The following is a 24,015-nucleotide window of genomic DNA, read 5'->3' as shown; positions in this document are numbered from 1 at the left end:
ATCTTGTTTTGACGCTGACGTTACTGTATCAGGAAGTGAGCTGAGTGGGGTATCTCGCTTTATCCAATATCTCTGCTCTAGTCTTTTCTGTTCTACATGTAAAGGTATACAGCTTTTTAGGTCAACCATGGTATCAGATCGGTATCGGGTATCAGTTGATACTCAAAGCCACAGCATTGGGATTGGTATTGAAACTGAAAAAGCTGGATCGGTGCATCTCTAATTGGTACATGAACATCATAACCTTCCATTCAGTATATGCTTGGACCAAAGTGGTGCACCTGCTGACCAGCCACTGAAAATTGCCATCACTGGACTGAGCCACTAGCATGCCTATGCATAAAGACATTCTAATGACAATTTATTTCAATACTAAAGCTACTGGCCAGATTTCTCTGAATTTTGATATTCCTGGTCTTTAGATGATGATACATTTTTGGTGCAACTCTGACCTAGCCCCACTCTCAGGTCAAAATGGCCTCATATATAGTGCTGCACGATTAAGTAATTGCAGTTGCAATCGTGATGTCAGGCTGTGTGATTACATAACCGCATAAAAGGCTGCAATTTGCAATTTAATGTATCCTACTATTAAATGGAGAAACCTCTGTCCGTCCGTCCGTCTGTCATCATCTGTTTTCCTCCTCACTACTTTGACCTATTTCTCTGAACTTGCACATAGGCTTTCATCTTGGTCATGTGCAGACAGTCACGATGCCGTTTTTGCATTTTTCCCACATTTCTATTGTTTATATTTGCGTTTCCACTACCCATTCATACTGTGAGCACCATTAGCAGCGCGAGCTGCGCATGCGTGGAGACCACTTGGAAAACACCTGCGCTGGGACCACAGTTTGGCTGGGAAGCCTTTATCTCCAACACTTACGGATCGAAACCACATGGAAAACACCTGCGCTCGGACCACAGTTTATGGCTGGGACATTCAATTTCAAGCACCAACACTTGCTGAAGACAAAGGTAATTATTTAACTGAACGAATGAGCGTCTGTGTACGCGAGCCAGCCGTTACATATTTTCACTTTACTGACATTAGCCTACAAACATTACAAACTAAACATTGCGCTGTGCACTTTGCACTGTTTATTTCATTCTTTCTCCGTGTTGTGTGTGTATGTCTGTACCTGTGTGCCTGCGCACAGCCCCGTGCACGCGCGTGCCTCCGTGCCGTCAGCCAAAACTATGCTCCATGTATTTTGCCATAAAGCATGTTTCTAAATACAGTGTGCATTGTTTGTCTTACATTAATATTTATTACACAGTGCATTTAGAGTGCTCTGATTTTGCATCTCCTCTAATATACTGTTTTTGATCCTCTATACATAACACATCCCCGGGTATGGACTAGTATATAATAAATGTTAACGTGTGTGCCTGTGAACGTGACTGCCTCTGCTGTAGTGTGTGGAGTTTGTTGACATTGCACCCACAAGCTATCCTGATGTGTGCAGCACGTATGGTCAGGTGATCACCCGGCGTGCAGCTGTGACCAACATGGACGCTGAAGAAGAGCATGAGCACGACCATGAACAGGCTGAGTTGGTGGCGAAGAAAACAAACAACATCTATCATATGGCGATACTTTGAGTTCAGGTTTGGTGACGTTGAACAGAAAGACATGCTGTGTAAAACTTAAGTTAACTTAAAAAGTTAAAGTTGACAGGTCCAGTGGCTACACGACCAATCTATATCAACACTTGAGACAGCACAGAGAGAAGTAGGAAGAATGCATGCGCGAGACTGAACAACTGAAAGCCGCCAGAGCCTCATAAAACAACAGCAAAGCACAATTACGCATACATTTGTAAGCGTTACGCCATACGACAAGTCCTCAAAGAGACACAGAGAAATCACAGACTCCATAACAAACTATATAATAATAAATGAAAAATTTGGCAAAATTTGGCTTGGGTTCGGCCCACATGACATGCTGCTGTGTTGTGCAATGGCCTATTCACGTGCTGGAATTTGTCATTTACGTGACAATGCCTGAACGCAACACAAGCTCCGCTCCAACTGAGGGTGTGTGTACAGTGTCGTGCTGCGCTGCTGTGCGAGCAGCGTGTTTGACTGTGCGTAACAGCAGTCTGTTGATGGTCATTTACACACTTGTCCATAACAATAACTATGTCAGGTCAGGTCAGGGCCCCCCTAATATAATGGAGGGGAAACACTGAATCAAGCAAGAAGACTCATGATACCATTTATTTATTATATTGTAATTGCAATCACAAATCGCGATATTGTTCACCAAAATCGCAATCGCACATCAAATCGTGCAGCACTACTCATATACACAAAAGATTTTAAAATGTAATTGGCAGATGTATATGATATTAATTGAGTCCATTTATTCTCCCAAGAGGATGTTCCCTTTCCATTTTAGAAACTCCATTCATTTTCCTGTAAGGGCAAAAGATATCTTCTAATCCACCTGGCGTGTTTCTATCTGTTAAACACACTCGTTCTCCCAAGAGGATAAACATTTTACTTAAATGACCCCTTGACAAGAGAGTAGACTGTGCTACAGTAGAGATCTTTACCTTAGTATCAGCGCTCCAACAAATTGTTCCAGTGTTCCTCATCTTCCAGTACTTGATAAACTTGGTCCCAGGACGCAGTCGGGTTCCATCAGGAAGGTTCTCATCCAGAAATGCAGCTGTCATAGCTGGAACCACCAGGGGACAGGGGCGCTTTGGACGCCTGGGCAAACAATAAAGTCCTTTCATCCTGCAATCATCTTGTGTTGTTCTTCTGAAGATGTTTTTACCAATGTTCAGACCAGGCAAGAGCATTTGTTGCACATCTCAGCAAAATTAAATGAATCTATAGTCGAAATGTGCACCTTTTTTGTCAGTTGCACCCACACAGACCACTCAGGGGATCTCAAGTACACCCACCACCATTTATTCAACCATTTATCCAAATTACTTTTAGCTAGTTATTTTAACTTTTTATCCATTATTTGACACTATTTCACAATTTATCAGATAGTTTACGCTAGCTATTCTAAACGTTCATCCATAACGTTTTGCTATCTACATTATTTTAACCATTTATTCATAGTCTAACAAATGGTTTTCACTTCTGTGCTTGCTCACTAGCTTTCACACACTTATAGCTGACTTAATACAGATATATTTCTAGTGAAACTGAAATTTATATTTTTGTTTCAAAAACCTGCATAACCAATTTTCTTCATTTACTGAGACCTAAGAAAATCAGTTCTTTTCTCTAGTGTGTACTCAATCTAGTTTGGACCATGTTTTTCTAGTAACCTACTCAGGGCTGTTGTGTTGGGTGGCTCGAGGCTGCAGAAGTACAGGGGAGGAGCTTCCGTCTCTGTGGGAGGAGCTCCACTGGATGCCCCGCCTCTCCATTCTCAGCTGTTTGCGGATCTCTTTGACTTCAGCCTTCAGCAAGCGCTTCTCTGCTTTCAGCCGCTGCTTCTCCGCCTTTCGGAAACTGCGGTCACCACGCCTGTAGAACCTGAAAGAGTCACCTGCATTTGAGCTAGTGTGCCATTATGACAGTAACTCCCTTAAAACATAAAATGTACCATCACTACAACCTCCCTGCACCAAATTGTTCCCCATAAAATCAGGGCCAGGTTCAATACTATTAGCAGGCTTTTTAATCATACAGTGGCCTGCAAAAGTTTGGGCACCCCTGGTCAAAATTTCATTTTTTCATTTCAATATTTTACAGCTTCAAAATATCAAAAAAGGAAAAGGGCCTGAAGCAAAAGTTTGGGCAGCCTGCATGGTCAGTACTTAGTAGTCCCCCCTTTGGCAACTACCACAGCTTCTACGTACTTTTTGTAAGCAGCTACGAGTCTTTTAGTTCTTGTTTGGGGGATTTTTTACCTATTCTTCCTACAAAAGGCTTGTAGCTCCATAAGATTCTTGGGCTTCTTGCATGCACTGCTCTTTTGAGGTCCAGCCACAGATTTCTAATGATGTTCAGGTCAGGGGAATGAGAGGACCTCGGCAAAACCTTCAGCTTGTGCCTCTCGAGGTAGTCCATTGTGGATCTGGACAGGCCCAGACTGGCCCACGGGAGAACCAGGGAGTTCCCCGATGGCCTGTCCCGCAAGTGGTCTGCTCTGGCCTGCCTGTCTTTTTTTTTTAAAGCGCGCTCTGCAGCGCAGGCTGCGCAGCCCAGGTGGCCGTGCCGGCTGGCAGAGAGCCCGCTCGCTGTCAGAAATGATGGTGTTTGTCATCATTTGTCACAATGATTGGTCAAAAAGGTTTTTTTTTTTTGTAGACTCAAGACATGATTAGTTTGTTTCGCTTTCTGCCCGCGCCCGCCCCCAAATGAAATGTTGTGTATAAAGGTACCTATATAGGTACACATGTATATGTATACATATACTATATACCTATATAGGTACCTACATACACAACATTTCACGGGTAGAGGGAACAATGGATTCAATTCCAGCACATTCTGAAAGCAAACATCACACCATCTGTAAAAAAGCTGAAGATGAATATATAGGTACCTATATATTTATGTATATTTACAGTCAGGTCCATAATTATTTGGACAGTGATACAGTTGTTGTCATTTTGGCTCTGTACACCACCACAATGGGTTTTAAATGAAACAATGAATACGTGCTTAAAGTGCAGACTCTCAGCTTTCATTTAAGGCTTTTTTCAAAAATGTAGTATGAACCGTGTAGGAATTACAACCATTTCTTCACACAGTCCCCCGACTGTAAGGGCTCATAAGTATTTGGACAAACTAACATAATCATCAATTAAACAGTCAGTTTTAATACTTGGTTGCAAATCCTTTACAGTCAATGACTGCCTCAAGTGTTGGACCCATAGACATCATCAGATGCTGGGTTTCTTCCCTGGTGATGCTCTGCCAGCCCTTTACTGCAGCCGTCTGCACTTCCTGCTTGTGTTTTGGGTGTTTTGCCCTCAGTTTTGGCTTCAGCAAGAGAAACGCATGCTCAGTTGGATTCAGGTCAGATGATATGACTTGGCCATTGCAGAACATTCCACTTCTTTGCCTTAAAATGTCTTTGGTTGCTTTTGCAATATGCTTCAGGTCAATGTCCAACTGCACTGTGAAGCATCGTCCAATGAGTTTTGAAGCATTTGGTTGAATCTGAGCAGATAATGGTGCCCCAAACACTTCAGCTTTCATCCTGCTGCTCTTGTAAGCAAGACAAGACTTCACTAGAATAAATACAGAGGGTTTATCACAAGATGCAAACCATTGGTTAGCCTTAAAAATGGAAGGCCAGATTAGAGTTTGTCAAAAACCATCTAAAAAGCTTGTACAGTTGTGGAACAGCATACTATGGACAGATAAAACAAAGATCAACTACCAGAATGATGGGAAGACAAGAGAAGGAAGAAGGGAAGGAACTGCTCATGATCCAAAGCACACCACCTCATCAGTGAAGCATGGTGGAGGTACTGTTATGTCATGGCCATGTATGGCTGCCAGTGGAACTGGTTCTCTTGTATTTATTGATGATGTGACTGCTGACAAGAGCAGCAGGATGAATTCTGAAGTGTTTGGGGCACCATTATCTGCTCAGATTCAACCAAATGCTTCAAAACTCATTGGACGATGCTTCACAGTGCAGATGGACATTGACCTGAAGCATACTGCAAAAGCAACCAAAGACATTTTTAAGACAAAGAAGTGGAATGTTCTGCAATGGCCAAGTCATATCATCTGACCTGAATCCAACTGAGCATGCGTTTCTCTTGCTGAAGCCAAAACTGAGGGCAAAACACCCAAAACACAAGCAGGAAGTGCAGACGGCTGCAGTAAAGGGCTGGCAGAGCATCACCAGGGAAGAAACCCAGCATCTGATGATGTCTATGTGTCCAACACTTGAGGCAGTCATTGACTGTAAAGGATTTGCAACCAAGTATTAAAACTGACTGTTTAATTGATGATTATGTTAGTTTGTCCAAATACTTATGAGCCCTTACAGTCGGGGGACTGTGTGAAGAAATGGTTGTAATTCCTACACGGTTCATACTACATTTTTGAAAAAAGCCTTAAATGAAAGCTGAGAGTCTGCACTTTAAGCAGGTATTCATTGTTTCATTTAAAACCCATTGTGGTGGTGTACAGAGCCAAAATGATGACAACTGTATCATTGTCCAAATAATTATGGACCTGACTGTATATATATAAAATATAATATAAACATGTACCAAAAACATTTTCATCAAAGAACAAAATGAAACTGTTGAGCTACTATGTACTAATTTGGTGATAAGAAATAAAACCATCTTTCGCTGTTCACAGAGAACAGAGCAATGAGTATGTTAGTGAATAAACAATCTAACATCCTGCCTGCACGCATAAATTTTCTACTAATGCAGTAAACAATATTTAGAATCCCTCAGTTATATTGTGAGGCACATAACATCAATATTTGAATCACCTTGATCAGCATCTGGTCCCCTCCACTGGCTCAAAAATTCATTCTGGGCTCTTCACTGACACCTTACCAACACCACACTAATCACTAATACATTGATGTCATACCTGCTGTGGTCTGGGGCAGGTGATCCGTGCTCCGGGATGGACAGAGGAGTCCTGGCTCTCACCAGGTTGTGACTGGGATCATGAGAGAAACTGCAGGGCTCGCACAGAGTACAGGAAGTACACACACTGACCAGAGACAGAGAGAAGACAGATGGAGAGAGGATGGAGAGGCAGAGAAAGGTTGAAAATGTAAGGAGAGAGAGAGAGAGAGAGAGAGAGAGAGAGAGAGAGAGAGAGAGAGAGAGAGAGAGAGATGAGACAACGGGTAATTCCAACTGAGCTGAGGCAGAAAATACCTTAAGGGAGTCCACAACACTGTCTACTGAGACAAGCTGAGGACTGTTTGTTGCTGTGCATTTATGAGGCCAAAACACATGAAAGAGAAAGCAAGTAGGAGCCAAACTGGTCAGGTAAAAGGAAACTGAATCCCATTTTTTAGTTTCAGATATCTGTGGAAGAAAACTTGTCTGTGTCATCTCAACACTGTGTCTACGCCACCCTCCTCTTCCTGCCCTTCCTTTTAATTCTCTCAAAAAATAAATTTGATAAGTCGAATGTACCTATCAGGCATCAACTTTGTCTATGACTTCACCTTCATAGGATAAACATGACTATGACTTGGAACACTGGGAACAATGATGTCATTTATAACACCATACAGTTATTAGTAATGTGTAATGCCCAGTTCAGGCCAAAGATTTGCAACAAGACGGGCTGAAACAGGCAGGTACTTGCAATGCAATTCTACAACATTCTTAAAACCCGCCAGTTCATACCAATGCAACTAGATAACACGGTGTATCATCTCCATGCAACAACTCTCTGCACTTTCATTCAGATTTTTGGCTTTTCAGGCTTATTTTGTGGCTAAATAGAATTTTTGGCTTTTTAAAATATTAATGAAGATAGTGATAGTGAGATACTGGCTCCAGCTGCATTTGAAGTAGAGATGAAACGGCGGAAAACAGAAACAAAACGAGCATCAGATGAACTGTATTCATAATAAATATGCCACAATAATATAAAAAGAACCAGCACCAATTAATCAGTCAATGAGAATGTGTGTGTGTGTGTGTGTGTGTGTGTGTGTGTGTGTGTGTGTGTGACTTTACTACAAGCCCACTGACTGTTGAAACAGGTGAAAAACCAGCCGCCAGCTAACTGACCATTTGAGTTGCAGGTGAGCTTGAGTCGAGCTCAGGCCAGCTAGTTCACACTGCTGCAACTTCAATAGTGCTTTTTCTCGTTGCGAATCATTGGTCTGAACTGGGCTTAAGTGATACTCGCGACAAGACTATCTGCAGAGTAGTGTATCAAAATGTAAGAAGCAACTCTTACCCTTAATGGGTATAAAAAATGACTCCTGTTAGCTTTTTTAAGGCAATATAATGACAATGCTTCAGTAGCCTAAGGTTAAAGGAGTAATTCATAATTGTGGGGACATGTGGGGCAGCTGTGGCTCAGGAGGTAGTGCGGCTTGTCCACTAATTGGAAGACGTGGTTTGATCCCAGGCAGCAACCTCCTAGCCTTGCGTTGCCAGACCCAATTCGCAAAACGCGAATGGTCTGGACACAAAGTGTACATTTCCTCTATTCCCGAGGGGCGGTATCAACGGCTGTCATTCAAAGTCCCCTTCACACAACTGGAAAGACGAAAAACCAATCAGAGTAAATGAAACGTGTGACGTAGGCTAGCACAACACCACTGTAAACAGACCAGCAAGCTGCAGCAGAGATGAGCTATGATGATGTCTGGGAAAGAGTGTTGCCGTCTTTGCGGATTTCCTCTTCACTGTGGACTCCGAGTTGCATGGTTGTGTTTCCCAGCTTCCCTGACCTGCTCCTCCATGAGACCAACTAGCGGAGAAACAACAATAGCCGCTGGGTTTTCACTGAGTTGTATCTTTTTCCTGTACAACGGAGCCAGTTGGTAAATTAAACTTTTACCAAACCCCGTAGGAAAGACGGCAAACACATCCTTTTTTTCTTTTTTTTTTTGTGAGAACTCTGGATTTCCAGGGTAGACCCCCATGTTAAAATGCACAACTTTACAGAGGAAATAAACATGTTTACAGCCTGGTACAAAACATTGTTTTGGTTTGCTCTAAAGCTGTTCATCACAGCTGAATTTTTATAAAACTTACCAGTTTAAATGTTATTAAGGCTTAAAGTTATGCATAATTAAGGGCGTGGCTGCTCTGAGTGACAGGTGGGTACCGTCCATTGACAAGTCGCTACCACATCAACAACATTGGATAGGTAACATAACCATGGCGAAACTCCAAATTCAGAATATAGGCATAGCTGCAGCTATTAACTGCAACAAACACAAATAAGTCTTGTTCAACATTTGGTTGCTCTGAATGAATGAATGAATGAATGAATGAATTAGTTATTAACTATGGCTGTAAATGCACCATGCTAACTTTGCCAGCAGCTAGTGTTAGGGTTAGCTCCATCCTCTTGTCCAAATATGGTCACTTCTTGCTCCAAAAAACCAAGATAGCGACCAAAATGCAAACTTGAGGCTTCAAAACAGAAGTCGACAAACCAATGGGTAATGTCATGGTGGCTACGTCCATTATTTCCTGCAGGCTATGGAATTATTGCTGTATCTAATTTATGAGTCCAAAGTGACTTGCAGTAGTCAGTTAGCTGCTGACAGCACATACCTGCACTGATAGCCTCCTCCGGTGGTCTGCCCCCTGCAGGAGGAGCATGGAGGAGTGGAGGAGGATGGAGCTCCAGGGAGAGTGGAGGAGGAAACCTCAGGGACCTGCTGGGCCTCCGCTCCTCCTACTGCTTCCCCTCTGCCTCCTCCACCTCCTGCTCCTGCTCCTCCTCCCAGGGGTTTGTGAATGCAGCACTGTCCAGAGAACTCCCGGCAGATCTTCTCCACTGCCTCACGAACCACCTGGTCCTTAAACTGGAGAGATGAAAGGGTGGGGGTAGGAGAGATGTGAGGAGAGTGCTAACTGATTCAGTGCTTGCCTCTGTTTCATCTGTTCATCAGACCGTTCTTTAGGGCTGGGGCGACGCATCGACATCTTTGACATCATTGACTACGTAAATTTGAATTATCTGCATCGACGCGTCGGGTCAAACAAAAAAATGGCGGCGTGCAGTAGCAGCAGCAGTGCTGTGCTATTGTGCTATGGCCTATTCAAGTGCTGGAATTTGTTATTCACGTGACAACGCCTGAACGCAACACATGCTCTACTCCATTGCCATGCTGTGGGTTCGGGCCGGGCTCGGTTATAATTGTGTCACTTGGGTCGAACCACACTCTAGTGTGCTCACCTGCATCTGTGTGTGTGTGTGTGTGTGTGTGTGTGTGTGTGTGTGTGTGTGTGTGTGTGTGTGTGTGCATCGGGACCGAACTCCGCCGTGTGCGTTACAGAGAGCAGAGGAGAATTGTGAACGTGCAACCATGTAGAGACAGAAATGACATATAAATAACATGAGGCTATTTAGTTTGTTTAATAAAAGGACAAGGTATAGACCTCTTCTATAGGAAAGATAACCTTAAGGGCTCTAGTTTCGCAGACCGGGCGGCGATATTTTCTTCCGTAGGATGGTAGGGGAAGGTACCGCCTTTTCTGCTTCTGATTGGCTAGAAGGGCTCTCCTCCGATTGTTTATTTGATTCGGCCGTGAATCATCATCTCACGTTCATGGCATGCTGTCGGCTAGTCTGTTTTGATCGTCTTTACCACCAACAGAAGTAAACAAAGTCAATCCAACAGCGTGATAAGTGCGTGCCATCAGATTTATATTAATGGAAAGCACATCACCGAATTTAAGGTTGACACCTAAAATGTATGTCCACATGTTCTCATGGCACGAAAAGTATCCAAGGGACGTGGAAACGGTAAACTAAGCGATTTCTCAAGGCACTTTGGCAGCACGCTCTGGAGGACAGACGTGTTGCAACTTTTTCTCTGTAAGGCTGGACTCCTCAAGTCTCCAAACCAGCTAACAGAACTGTAACGGAACTGAAAGTTGGACTAACTAATGTCGTGTGTTGTCACATGTCTGTCCTCCAGAGCGTGCTGCCAAAGTGCCTTAAGAAATCGCTTAGTTTACCGTTTCCTCATCCCTTGGATACTTTTCGTGCCTATGAGAACATATGTTGTGGACATATACTTTAGGTGTCAACCTTAAATTCGGCGATGTGCTTTCCATTAATATAAATCTGACGGCACGCACTTATCACACTGTTGGGTTTACTTCTGTTGGTGGTAAAGACGATCAAAACAGACTAGCTGACAGCATGCCATGAACATGAGATGACGTTTCACGGCCGAATCAAATAAACAATCGGAGGAGAGCACTTCTAGCCAATCAGAGGCGGAAAAGGCGGTACCTTCCCCTACCATCCTACGAAAAAAAATATTGCGGCCGGACAAGGCGGGGGCGCAGCGCACCTGCGCTTCGCCAACTGGGTGTGGCCAGGCGGATTTTGCAAGTTTGGCAAACCATGCGCGCTGGCGCAGCTACTCCTTTATCCCACCTCCGTCCCTCCTACCTGCGCAAGTCAGAAAGAGGGAGGAGAGAAGGCCATTCACATCACACCAATCAAATGAGCCCCTCTCCTCGCCCTTAAATGTGCCGTGCGAAGGCGTAATGAGAGTTTACTCAATTCGCCATGGCAGAAGAGAGCAGCAGTGTTAGCCGCCAAACTTCTCCCAGGAGGAAACTGATGTTTTGGTCCGGGAGGTCCAAGCTCGCAGTGTCCGAAAATACGGAACTGCGAGCAGACCTCCACGGGCTGATGATGCAAAGGTAGCCTGGGAGGAGGTCACCACAATTGTAAATCAATGTTGCGTTTCTTTCATGCGCATGCGCGCTCTCTGTTTCTTTTCTTTTGACTTTTCTAAGATGACAGATGCTGAATATATACTCCCTATCTGATGCTGTGGCTGTTTGTGGTTGGCTGAGAGGGATGTGAACTCAGTTTGCAGCTGTGTTAATCAAATCAGGTTGGGTTTCCATTACACGTGCCAAACGTGCCCAACGGTGCCAATCCCCTTTGATCTGACATCAGATGTGACGGGACAGTCAGTATAGAGATACATTTATGTGCTGATTGCAGATAGTTGCATTGAATAGTGGTTTTTGTGGCTATTTATGGCATTGTTAATGTGCCTGACATTCTGGAAACCTGCCTGTGAGGTTTTGGTGACGTGTGCGCACTGTCCGCTGGTCAGCCAAACTTTCACTTACACCGGCTGTGCTGCCCCTGCGCTGACAGTAGACCTGGTTTCAGCTGGTGAGCTTTTAGCGCACCTTCGGCGAAGCCTTTTGGCACGAAACTGTCACTGCGCCAAGCTGGATCTGTCGACACCTCCCCCTGCTGCGCCGCGACACCCATCTCAGCGCACCTCGGTGTGCCAAACTATCAAACTGAGCGCGCCTCGGGTTGCGCTGCTCGAAACTAGTTCTGCATGAGGTTCGCCACCCTGCGCCACCCTGAGCTGCGCCGGGAAACTACAGCCCTAAATGACTTCTGTTGTGATCTGGTGCTATATAGAAAATAAAATTAAATAAAATTAACTTGACCTTCAAGGGGGGATAGGGGGTGCCGTTGTGGGGGTGGGGCGCCCCCCTAATATAATGGTAGGGGAAACACTGATGTTTCAATAAATGGTAATAATAAGAAATATTTTGGTATTCATAATTGCCTCAATTAATCGAAAAAATAATGTCTAGAAAAATAATCGTTTGGGACAGCCCTACTGTTCTTACCTTCTCCATATAAGAGGTGAACCAGGCTGGAGGGGTCTTGTCTTCTTCTTTGGTCCCCTTCACATCTTTCATAATCACCTGATCAATGGTGGAAAATGGTATGATTTAGATGCATAACAGCATTTTTCATTATTGTCAATGCAACTAACAATTCAGCTTTCATTATGATTTCACCAGCAGCCAGCTCTTATATTGCCCGCACTGACAGACAACAATTAGTGTTGAAGCAACTTAGTGTAATTTTTAAGGGATTATTCTAATGAAATATGAACACGATAACCTATGCTGCACACCTAACCTGCTTTATTATTATTATAGTGGGGCGACATAGCTATAAAATCATTCATTATTTTGATAAAAGCACCAAATTTGGCAGATGTGTCAACAAATATATTTAGTACAAATCTGGATATTGGGGCATCAGAAACTCGCCCCCTGGTGGCCAGAGCAGGCATGTGAATCCTACCTGCCCATGGACCCGTCCCGTTAACTGGATCCACTGAGGAGATCCCAGATGATGCAATGAGCATTATTGAGAGGTTTGTCATACTTCTCTTTGAGAGAACCAGCACCTGCACCAAGGTAGATGACGCAAGAAGGAAGCTCTTTCAACGGAAACACTCAGTACAGCTGTGCTGGTTCTGTCAAAGAGAAGTATGACAAACTTCTCAATAATGCTCATTGCATCATCTGGGGTCTCCTTTGGTCCACTTGCCAGCTTCAGTAGTGCATCTGTCAGTTTTGTCAGCGACTTCCATGTTGACCATGCTGCCTTCTTTCCATGTCCAGCAAAGCTGGATATGGTGCCACAGCATGTCAAAGCATGGAACGTTGGAAGGGCACATGACATCTCTGGTCCGAGACATGCAGCCATTTGGTGGGCTGCAAGATAGCGAAAGCTCTTGCTTGTTCCGAATGAAACATATTTTTCACTTTAACTGGTCTCTAAATTATATTTGTGGTGCTGAAAACATGGTAACAGCAGCTTGGGGGGGGGTGACCAAAGTGTTCTATTCCAGTATATTAAACTATAAATGTACCAAATTTGGCGCTTTTATTGCAAAAATTAACATTTTTTTTAACTATGCCGCCCAATTTATTAGTTTGTTAGCAAAATTATACAAAAACTGCCTGACCGATTTTCACAAAATTCGGTGTAGGGATGTACCACATGCCAACTTAGAATACATTACATTTTGGTGTTGATCCAACTCAGGAGGCGTGTCCACGGGCTGCCCATTCATTTCCATTAATTTTTTGGATGAGGATTACGTGAAACCTGTCCAACCGATTTTCACAAAACTTGGTGGAGGCATGTAGCATGGTCCAACGTAAAAGCCATTACATTTTGGAGTGGATCCAATTAACGGGACGGGTCCATGGGCAGGTAGGATTCAATTGCCTGCTCTGGCCACCAGGGGGTGAGTTTCTGATGCCCCAATATCCAGATTTGTTCTTAATATATTTGTCAACACATCTGCCAAATTTGGTGCTTTTATCACAAAATTGAATGATTCTAGAAAAATACTGAGCTATGCCACCCCACTATTATTCAAAGATTCTTTATTTAAATCATTCATCATGATACAATATCTCCTGATATTACAGAGTCTGCCTTGAGAGGATTTTGATTTGATTTAATTCAAGGGTCTGCCACTGATATGACAAAATATCAGTAAATATCCTCATTGTCTTTTTCTTGGCTGCATATCATTTTCTGACACTAAGCTGCTATTTTTGAAAATTTAGGAAGGAGGTGTGCTTGGACGGAAATGGTGACATAGACATGCCGTGGGAACTTAATTCAAAATAAAGGCGCATCTTAAAGATGACGATGTGTATCTCTGTTTTCACTTTGCATTAATAATATTGGATTGGTGATCACTGACTCAGTATGTTGTTAATTTTTTCACCTTTATATAACCAAGAGAGTCCCACTGAGATTAGAGTCAAATATTCATATTGCAAAAATACTGCTGTACAGCAGTGAGATGCACCATTTCCCAAGTTTTTTTAAAAAAAATCCAATCAGTGGCACCTGAAGTATCATGACTTATAAATGGACAAAGAAATGCTCAGTGCCCAATATGAGCTGCTATGTGTTGGGGTCTTACCATGCCCTGTTCTGGCACTGCAGCCTGGACTTTGCGGCTGACCACCTGGGCCAGGGTGGGGCAGTGCTGTGGAGGTCTGAAGCCCCTCTTGGGTTCTGTCCCACTGGCCTTGGTAGTAGAGACCCTTGCTGGCTGGCCGCGAGTCTCGTACACATTCATGTGGAGTCGATTCCCCTGCCTTGCTGCACTCTGGGAAACATGGAAACAGTCTCACCTGCTGCAATTTTTTAAAATCAATTTCGGATTCATTTCTTAACCATGCTGTTAGAAAATGCAGTTTTTTTAGAAACAAAGGTGAAACTAAGATAACCAATGGCAAGATGATATAACCCCATCTACTGACTTATTCCAGGAGATTTGCATTACTACAGTATATTTGAGTATCACTAAAGTTACTATTTGAAGCAATATACATGGAGGATTCAGGTAGAGGTTAGGGTTAAGTCTGTAGAGGGAGCTGAGCCTGAGGGCAAAGCTTTTTGACTGCAGATAAAAGTGGCAGGAATGAGTTTCCTCCGATATTCAGAAGATGTTTGTCAAACCCAAAGAAGGAGGAGTAGAGCTGCTGCTCCTTCATGCTGACAGGAGCCAGCTGAAGAGGATTCTAGGTTCGGATTAGGATGCCCCTTGGATGCCTCCCTGTGGAGGTCGTCCAGGTTTGTCCTACTGGGAAGAGACCCAGCATGTATAATATAATCCAGCAATATTATGTAACATGTTTTGGCATAGCTGGCTCTGCCATGTTGGAGGGATTTCACTGTATAAAGCATCTGGGAACAAATGGATGAACTGTTTCACTCATCTGAAATGTAGGTATTGCAAATGGTAAAGCCTCAAAAGTGGAACTGTCATTACATGATTACCACTGTGGGCAGTAGTGATGCGTTTTAAAACGCGCACCAATCCAGCCTGTTAACAGAGCAGATCTTCTACAACCAACCCACAAACATATGCGTACCCGCAACTCAGAGCTGAAAGTTTCTGATATTGACCATTGCTATTAACAACCTATTTTGCTGTTGGTTATATTGTTTGTCATTTCCAGTATATATCACAATATAAAATGTGTGTCTCTTTTAAAAAGAAAAAGTTAAAATGTTGGTTAGAAATCAAGTACTCACCCATTTTTTAAGTGGTTACATCATGATCTCGAGCGGACAGCTGATAAGTACAGTGTTTATTTTATACTATAACAGAAGTGTATATTTGACGGATTCAGAGTGGACAGAGAGAGATGTGTGCTTGCTTGCTCTTCGAATATGGTGTAAGACCTACATATTCTCTGAGAGAAATATTTTTACTGAATGTTATGACCAGAGGGATTTAAGTACGTCGGGCTTCAACAGATTTTCCTGGTCAAAAATCTGATAAAAACCTGAGCGCAACAGCGCTGATGAAAAAGCTGCTTGCTGTGTGTGTGAGTGAGAGACAGAGACAGAGAGGGGAAGAAAAGGTACAAGGTGGACTAATGCACAATGTTTATGTAAGTTATCAGTAACTTACTCATAATGCTGCTGTCACTTAATGACCCACTCACCCAAAACCTGCTTTATTTTCTAACAAGTTTGCCATAACCACCTGACTAGTGGGCTGTGGGTCAACCTGCACATCACTAGTGGGCGGATCTAAAATGTACTGTACAAAACTGTTTCCCATAAGTACATAAAAGTGAACAGCAACTGAACTTCAAATCAACTTACCTTCAATGCCTCCTCATACTCCACTGGAATAAAAGCAGAAGAATTTATTAAAATGACATCAATATGTAACTCCTTCTAAATCTCATAGATTTTTGGGATTTGTCTAGTATACTGTGTCTTATGACTGTTTGTTTGCTCACCTTGGCTGTTAATGGACACCTGGAGGAAGAAAGGGGAAAACAGTTTTTGTAACTCTGGAAACGTTTACACTTTGTTATCAGTTTATTATCTGCCTGGTGACACAGTTGCAGGAATTAAAGGGCTACTCCACCAGTGTAATGAATATGATGCTCAGTTTAGTCATCAGCAGCTCTGAAAATACCCCAATGACAATGTGATGTCATCAAGGTTACCTCAGCCTGGGTTTGCATACTACAAAATATTTTACAGACGATAAATTGAGACCGTCAAGTTTCAAACACATTGGCATTTAACAGGTAGCACCAATTTATAAATCCGTGTCTTTCAAGTCCCCCAACTTATGGATGTGCAGTACCAAATCAAGGGAGTACCCCTTTAAACGGACAGATGAGTTCTGCACTGTTAAGTAGATGTGGACAATGAATCAAAAAGTAACCAAGACTGACATGAATTACAGGAATCTCACACCAACCTAATCAACAGCTGAATACAGTGACGGAGGTTAAAGGGTAAGTTCAGAATTTTTCAACCTGGACCCCAGTTTCCCATGTTTTTGTGTCTAATTTACAAATCAGAAAAATGATTTTCTGAAATTGGTCCAGTATTGAGAGAGACCATTGCTGAAACAGGCTGCAATGTAATGCCTACAGGCAACTACCATCAATTTACGTCCACTAAAAGTGCTTGTTTTTGCCACTGACAGGATCAGGATGTTAATATAGGTGTCTGATAACATTATTGAAAGGATCGCTACAGAGGTCAACCTCTTTGTTAAAGAGTAAGATCCTTTCTGTTTAAACAGAAACAGCCCAGAATTTGCTATTGTCAAACCCACCAGAGTTCATTTAAATGTATTACTGTAAAACACACTTTATTCAAAATCAATAGAAGCAAAATAAAAAAACTCACATAAGCAGTCTTGGTTCTTGTCTGTTTTTTTGTGTTTTTTTTTTTTTTTTTTTTGTTAAGATGCTTTTTTGGGCATTTTGCTGCCTTTATAGATAGGACAGCTAAGCATGAAGGGGGAGGGAGAGAGAGAGAGGGTGAATGACATACAGCAAAGGGCCACAGGCTGGAGTCAAACCTGAGCCACTGCGGCAACAGCCTTATACATCGGGCGCCTGCTCTATCCACTAAACCACCGACGCCCCTTGGTTCTTGTCTTCACCGTTCCAGCAATCACCAACTCTTTTGACTGAAATAAACCCTAAATTCACCCAGTTAGACGTGAAAATATGCTGTCCCTCAACATGCTAAAATTATTGTTTATTCAAAAGAGTGTCTTGTGTTGGTTACAGAAAAAGCATCTTGCTTCTTAATAAAAAGGTCTGTCTCTGTAGGAATGCTTTCCATAACGTTGTCAGACACTTGGAATGGTAATCTGAGCCTGTTAGTGGCAAAAACAAGCATTTTAGTGGACGTACACAAACGGTGCTTAATGCCTGCAGCGATTACATCGCAGCCTGTTTCACGGTTTCACTCAATACCAGACCAGTTTCAAAAATTGGTGTCACCCTTAGTCAGACACATAAACATGGGAAAATAATTTGGAAAATACCAAAGTTTCCCTTTAACTCCAAAGCTAGCTACAACTACACTTGTTAGTCACAGCATATGTGCATTACAACCTGTCGGAATTATTAATTATTTAACACCTAACTGGACCTAACTGGATGTGAGCTTCAGACTATTGTGCCACATTGCGTTATATGTCGGACAGTCTGTGTCAACACTGGATCTGTTTAATATGTAAACAAATCACTTACCTAGCAGCTATGGTTTCAGAGAAACCATTGAAAATATGGATAAGAACGTACTTCCTTATTATTCAAACTCACACCTAGGGATGAGCAAGTACACCATTATCTGTTTCTGTGTCTGTATCTGTTCAACCAACTAATTTATCTCTACTCGGAATGGGTGCCAGAAGTGGGTGGACTTTAAATCAGAAGTGGGTTGGGTCTAATCAGGAATTGTGATTTTAAGTCTAAAATTTACATGGATTGATCAGAAGTCGCAGTATTTATTACCTATGAGAAAAGTATTTGCAGAACAGCCTCAGAATTGAGCTTTGGATCATTTTTGTTTATCACAAGAGTACAAGATTAATCATAGCTACCCAAATGAGAATTTTCCTCTATCATGAGTACAGATAATGACACATTTTACTCATATGATACTCATACTCGTAATAAGTACATTATCTGTACCAGCTACTTGTTTTATCCGAGTATTTGGCTCAACCCAACTCACAACAATACTATCACAGGTAAGTTATAGATATCATTATTGTAGATACCATACTATAAAATACGACCATCTCCACATTGTAAAACAAGCTAGCTTACTAGCATCCCCGACAATTCTTAGCAGAAATGTTCATCCAGTTGCCAGATGCCAACTTATTTAGATTTTTCTAGTGAAATAAAGGGGTATCCTGTCGGAAAAAGGATTGCAATGGTATGAGATTTTCATGGTACGATAACTGTTCACAAAATATCGCAGTTTTACGGTATCATGATACAGAATTATTACTATCATCACGGTGTAACTTGAAATCTGTATATCGCTGAAGCCCTAGGCGGTAACTCCTCATTAAACCTTGTGATTTAGCCATTCCTCTCATTGCGGCGTTTCCGACAGGAATGACAGAATACAAATAGAAACGGGGTGTCCAACACAATTTCAGCTCAAAACGTCGCTTTGCTTGCAGGCAGTTATAACAGTCAAATAGAAAACAATACAATCAAACTGATATAGTCGCTGAGGCCTGCTGGCGTTGCATCCAGTTAGGACATGGTGTTTTCTTAACTACTGACATTGTAAAATAAGTCTTCTGCAGTCAGAATCTATGATTTTTCACATTCTTGTTCAGTATAAAGAATTAATAGAAGATCAATGTGACAACTGAGAATCTTTCATAAGATACTGTTTATTAGGCATTGCCGGGTAAATGCTACAGTAAACCATGACATTGATGAAGGACTTATTGCTAAGTGTAAAAACAGCAAATAAGACAAAGCCAGAGTGACAGCAGAGTCTCTCACCTCCTCGTTCTCCTCATCAAAATAGGTCAGCTGAAGACTGCACAGGCCAAAGGAACGCTTCACCTGCACACAAACACACACACAAAGATCTGAGGACAGGGGATGTGGGCCATCAAAAAGAAGGAAGGGTAGAAAATGCCAAGGTATAGATGAAAAAATAAAGCAATCACAACTTCAGACCTAACAGTCATTTCAAATAGGGATTAACTCTGTGACTCAGGCTGAGCTGTGTGTGTGTGTGTGCGTCTGAGGAAGAGCTGGGTGCTCAAACGCTACACAGCATTAAAATCCTTCTAACAAGCTATTTGGTGTCCAGATCTATTCGTTTCAAATGCATGTGTCTCCTCGCCATCAGAAAGGTGACCTGTTAGAAGACTCTATGGCTTGTGTTTATCCCTGCTTAACTAGAGGAAGCAGTAGGGCTGGGTATCGCCACTGATTTCCTGAAACGATTCGATTCCGATTCAAGGGGTCCCGATTCTTTTTTTTTTTTCATTTTATTTTTTTTATTTTATATACTTTATTATTCAATCTGATATCGATTCAACTGGTGATTTTTCAGTAACAATACCAATTTTTGCTAGTATGTGAAAGAGATTCTCAGAGAACTAATAGCGTAACATTTACAAGGAATTATTTTTTAAAGAATAAATTCACAACAGGATTAAAACTGAATACTTTATAACTAAATATTTCTAGAGCAGCAACAGTAATACTGAAACAGCAAAGTCACAATATAAACTCACAATATAATGTCACTGGAAACAAAATGAAAATGTCAATAAAATAAATCATATTCCTGAAATCACAATACTGAGTCAAGTTTAGAAAGAATAAAGAACACAGACATCAGTCAGTATCAGTCCTGCTGTCCTCTCTGCTCCTCCCCCCGCGGCTGAGGAGACTCACTGCCTGCAGGTCACATGACCACCGGTAAGTTATAAGATACGAGACACACGTAGTCTAGATGGAAACAGGGGTCCACGCGCACCCCCCAGATTTTTTTGTGGCACCTGATTTTTCTTAATTCTTTAAGTGTCTACTTTCAGATTTTGTCAGGTACCAAGCTGAAATAATGTCCCAAAGGCTTCATTTTTAACCCTTTATTGCACCTGTCCCCAACCGGAAAAAGAAAAACAAGATATAGAAAGTGGTGTAACTTTTGAAGTAAACAACATACAGAGACAAATAAATACACTTTTCCATACAACTCTGACCCAAGGAATCTAATGGAATGGTTATTTTTGACATTTGACAACGTCTTGACTCTATTTCTGGACAAAAATAACAAAAAATGGCAAAAAATTGTTAATTTCACTTACTTACTTTTTTTCTTCTTATTCTTGAAATTGTTCCAAAAGAGAGAGCAGTGGGAGACAACCATCTTACAGTCGCAAGGTGCAGGCCCACTGTCCCAACCGACGCCAAAGTTGGCAGTTGATGTTCAGTCACCTACAGAATTTGGCCCTTTTCTGTATTTTTCTATTTTGTTTGTCCCCCTCCCTCCCAGAAATAGTCAATATGGTTTGAAATGTTTAGTAGTAGTAGGCTAGGCCTACCCATTTTATTGAATTCCTTGAGTCTGAATTGTATAGAAACATGTTTACTTCAAAAGCAAAGCTATTTTCAATTTCTTCAGGTTCAGGAGAGTATAAACTGTTAAAAATAACCCCCATGGGACATTAGCCTATATTTTAGTCTGCTATGTATAATTTTAGAATAGACACTTAAATAGTTAAGGAAAAACAGGTAGTGAAAAAAAAAATCACCCTATGCACATGAAAATAGGAAAATATAGTTGTCAAATGTACATTTTTTTGCTGTTTTTGTCCAGAAATAAAGTTGTCAAATGTCAAAAATAACCATTCCATTGAATTCCTTGTGTCAGAATTGTATGGAAAAATGTGTTCATTTGTCTCTCTGTGTTGTTTACTTCAAAAGCTAAGCTATTTTCAGTTTCTTTGGATTCGGTATAGGTGTAATAAACTGTTAAAAATAAACCCCATGGGACATTATTTCAGTCTGCTAGCTAGTATAATCTTAAAATAGACACTTAAATGATTAAAAAAAAACAGGTGGTGAAATTTTTTCACCCTAGGTACATGGAAAAAAAGGAAAATATAGTTGTGAAATTAACATTTTTTTGCCAATTTTTGTTGTTTTTGTCCAGAAATAGAGTCAAGATGTTGTCAAATGTCAAAAATAACCATTCCATTAAATTCCTTGGGTCAGAGTTGTATGGAAAAGTGTATTTATTTGTCTCTGTATGTTGTTTACTTCAAAAGTTACACCACTTTCTATATCTTGTTTTTCTTTTTCCGGTTGGGGACAGGTGCAATAAAGGGTTAAAAATGAAGCCTTTGGGACATTATTTCAGCTTGGTACCTGGCAAAATCTGAAAATAGACACTTAAAGAATTAAGAAAAATCAGGTGCCACAAAAAAATCCAGGGGATGCACGTGGACCCCCGTTTCCATCTAGACTAACGAAGCTAAACCGTTTAGCATAAACAGCTGCTGTTGTTTCAGCTTGTTAGTAACAATTCTATGAGATGGAAAGCGCTCTGTGCTTGTTTATAACATCATAATAGCGGTGATGGATGAGAGACTGTGGACAGAGCAGACTGACCCCAGCACCCCAGGAAGAATACCTGCAGCCCTGCTGTAGCTAGTGGGGATCCTAATAAACAATAAACAATAAATAATAAACTGAAATTTTCTCCAAAAGGTTACCTGTTGCTGATCAGCTGTATTGATAAAGTATTGGCTTTTTCCTCGAAGAGGTTTTATTGCACTCACAGTAACAAGCATAATTGTCATCAGCTCAAGTTATCTTTACCTCTCTGTCTCCACCGCAGCATCTTTACTCCGTGTTTGTGTGTGTGTGTGTGTGTGTGTGTGTGTGTGTGTGTGTGTGTGCGTGCGTAAAAGTGGTGCAGCAGCCAGGACGCACAGACAGCAGGAGGAGCAGCACAATAATAAATTACACCCAAATGTAAAAAAAGTAAGTTAACAGTTAGAGATAAAAGAGCCGGTGATGTCGGAGCTTCTCAATACTATGGCTGTTCATAACTTAGCGCTGCGGCTCGTTTACTACCCGCAAGATTAACAGGGTTAAAGCTTCACACATCCATGGGAAAAAGGGCATATCTAAATATCGATCTCAGATATTACGAATCGATATCGGGTCATCCCAGTGAAGATCGATTTGAATCGGATGAATCGATTATTTTAACCCGGCCCTAGGAAGCAGTGTTCAGGAGCAGGCTCCAGTCACACTCCTGCTGGCTCTTTACTAGCTGAAATCCATTTCTTTCCATTAGGCTTTGACAGGAACCAATAAAATAGGGCTGCTCAATTATGGAAAAAATCATAATCACGATTATTTTGGTCAAAATTGAAATCAAGATAATGCAAATGATTATGCGGCGCACGTGATGACTTATTTACACGATGGCATGTCATTTCTGTCTCCACGTGGTCGCATGTTTACAATTCTCCTCTGCTCTCTGTATCACACACGGCGGAGTTTGGCCCTGATGTGCACACACACACACACACACATACACACACACACACACACACACACAGACCAACCTCTCTCGCTCTCCCTCTGCCGTAGTCTAGACACTGTTTATGAAAACTTCAGCGATCACCTGCCCCTCACATTAATCATTTTCACCTACTTGACTGGCTCGTGGAGTGAATAGAGGAGAGGAGGGGAGGGGGCAGTATTGCGCATGCGCGGCTTCCAGGTGCGTTTGATCTGCAACACAAGACAACGAGAGTAAACTGACAAGAAGCGCATAATCGTTTTATGTTGATTATTTTGTTTTCATAATCGTTGAAAGCCCAAATCATAATCTAGATTAAAATTCGATTAAACGAGCAGCTCATGTCGCCAGGTATTATTCAGCACTTCATGCTGAATAAAAAACAGATGATGCTAAACCTGTACACCAAACCCACTAACATCTTTCTCATTGGTGAAAAAACAACTCAGAGTGAAGTCTTACATCTGTGACTCAGCAGCACTCAGACAAATGAACCATAAATTGAAAGGTGCAGAGCCGCCAGCCCACATTTCACCTTCTTCTTTGACACTGGCTAATTACAATGCCACTGATTCAAAAACAGGGCCTCTGGTCTTTCCCCCCACAGTTTTTTAGTGGCTCCAAGCTTATTCTGGCTCATTGGTACACTATTAGGTTAACATGACTTCAGTGATACAGGACTGCTTTTGGGAAGAGTTCCTAGAAAAAAAAATTTGAGCCCTGCTCTAGGCCTGTCACCATAAGTACTTAAGTTTGATGACATATTGGCCTCCCCAAAATTGAGGTAAACCATATTATTTGTTGTTTTAAGACTATATTATCCCAGTGATAAAATGATAATATAAAAGCATCATAATGCAATTTACCCTTTCAAACAGCAATGAACTTTTAATTCCTCAGAATGAGTTGAATTGGAATACAATAAAAATATTTAACATATTTTTTAATAAAAGTAATGAACATCTGTTAGTGGAAATGTACGATATTGGATTTTTTGCCAATATCCAATATGCCAATATATAACACCTCATTTGGCCGATATATCCACTTTTTTTCCCCACCTAATTTTACTGATCATCAAGCCTCTTCTGTAGTGGAGTTATCATGATATTATACATACTATTATCATGATGGCCCAATATGGGCTGAAATATGTGCCGCCAG

General features: G+C 41.6%; 1 protein-coding gene across 6 annotated transcripts in view; it reads right to left on the bottom strand.

Annotated features, from left to right (window-relative positions):
* The window catches only part of nbr1b (NBR1 autophagy cargo receptor b), a 55,996-nt gene that overhangs the window by 28,931 nt on the left and 3,050 nt on the right, over window positions 1-24,015 (bottom strand). For all 6 annotated transcript variants that reach the window (XM_033644112.2, XM_033644113.2, XM_033644114.2 and 3 more), the window contains exons 2-10: window positions 19,299-19,361; window positions 16,251-16,269; window positions 16,111-16,133; window positions 14,411-14,599; window positions 12,297-12,374; window positions 9,222-9,475; window positions 6,550-6,675; window positions 3,301-3,507; window positions 2,562-2,721 (exon numbers count right to left, since the gene is read on the bottom strand). In XM_033644112.2, coding sequence (XP_033500003.1) covers window positions 2,562-2,721; window positions 3,301-3,507; window positions 6,550-6,675; window positions 9,222-9,475; window positions 12,297-12,374; window positions 14,411-14,599; window positions 16,111-16,133; window positions 16,251-16,269; window positions 19,299-19,361 — 1,119 coding nt within the window. The remainder of the gene's footprint in view (window positions 1-2,561; window positions 2,722-3,300; window positions 3,508-6,549; window positions 6,676-9,221; window positions 9,476-12,296; window positions 12,375-14,410; window positions 14,600-16,110; window positions 16,134-16,250; window positions 16,270-19,298; window positions 19,362-24,015) is intronic.

This window comes from Epinephelus lanceolatus, chromosome 18 (genome assembly GCF_041903045.1).
Source record: "Epinephelus lanceolatus isolate andai-2023 chromosome 18, ASM4190304v1, whole genome shotgun sequence".
NCBI classification, from domain to species: Eukaryota; Metazoa; Chordata; class Actinopteri; order Perciformes; family Serranidae; genus Epinephelus; species Epinephelus lanceolatus.
Note: the sequence above shows the minus strand (reverse complement) of the source record. Positions and strands in the feature narration are given on the sequence as shown.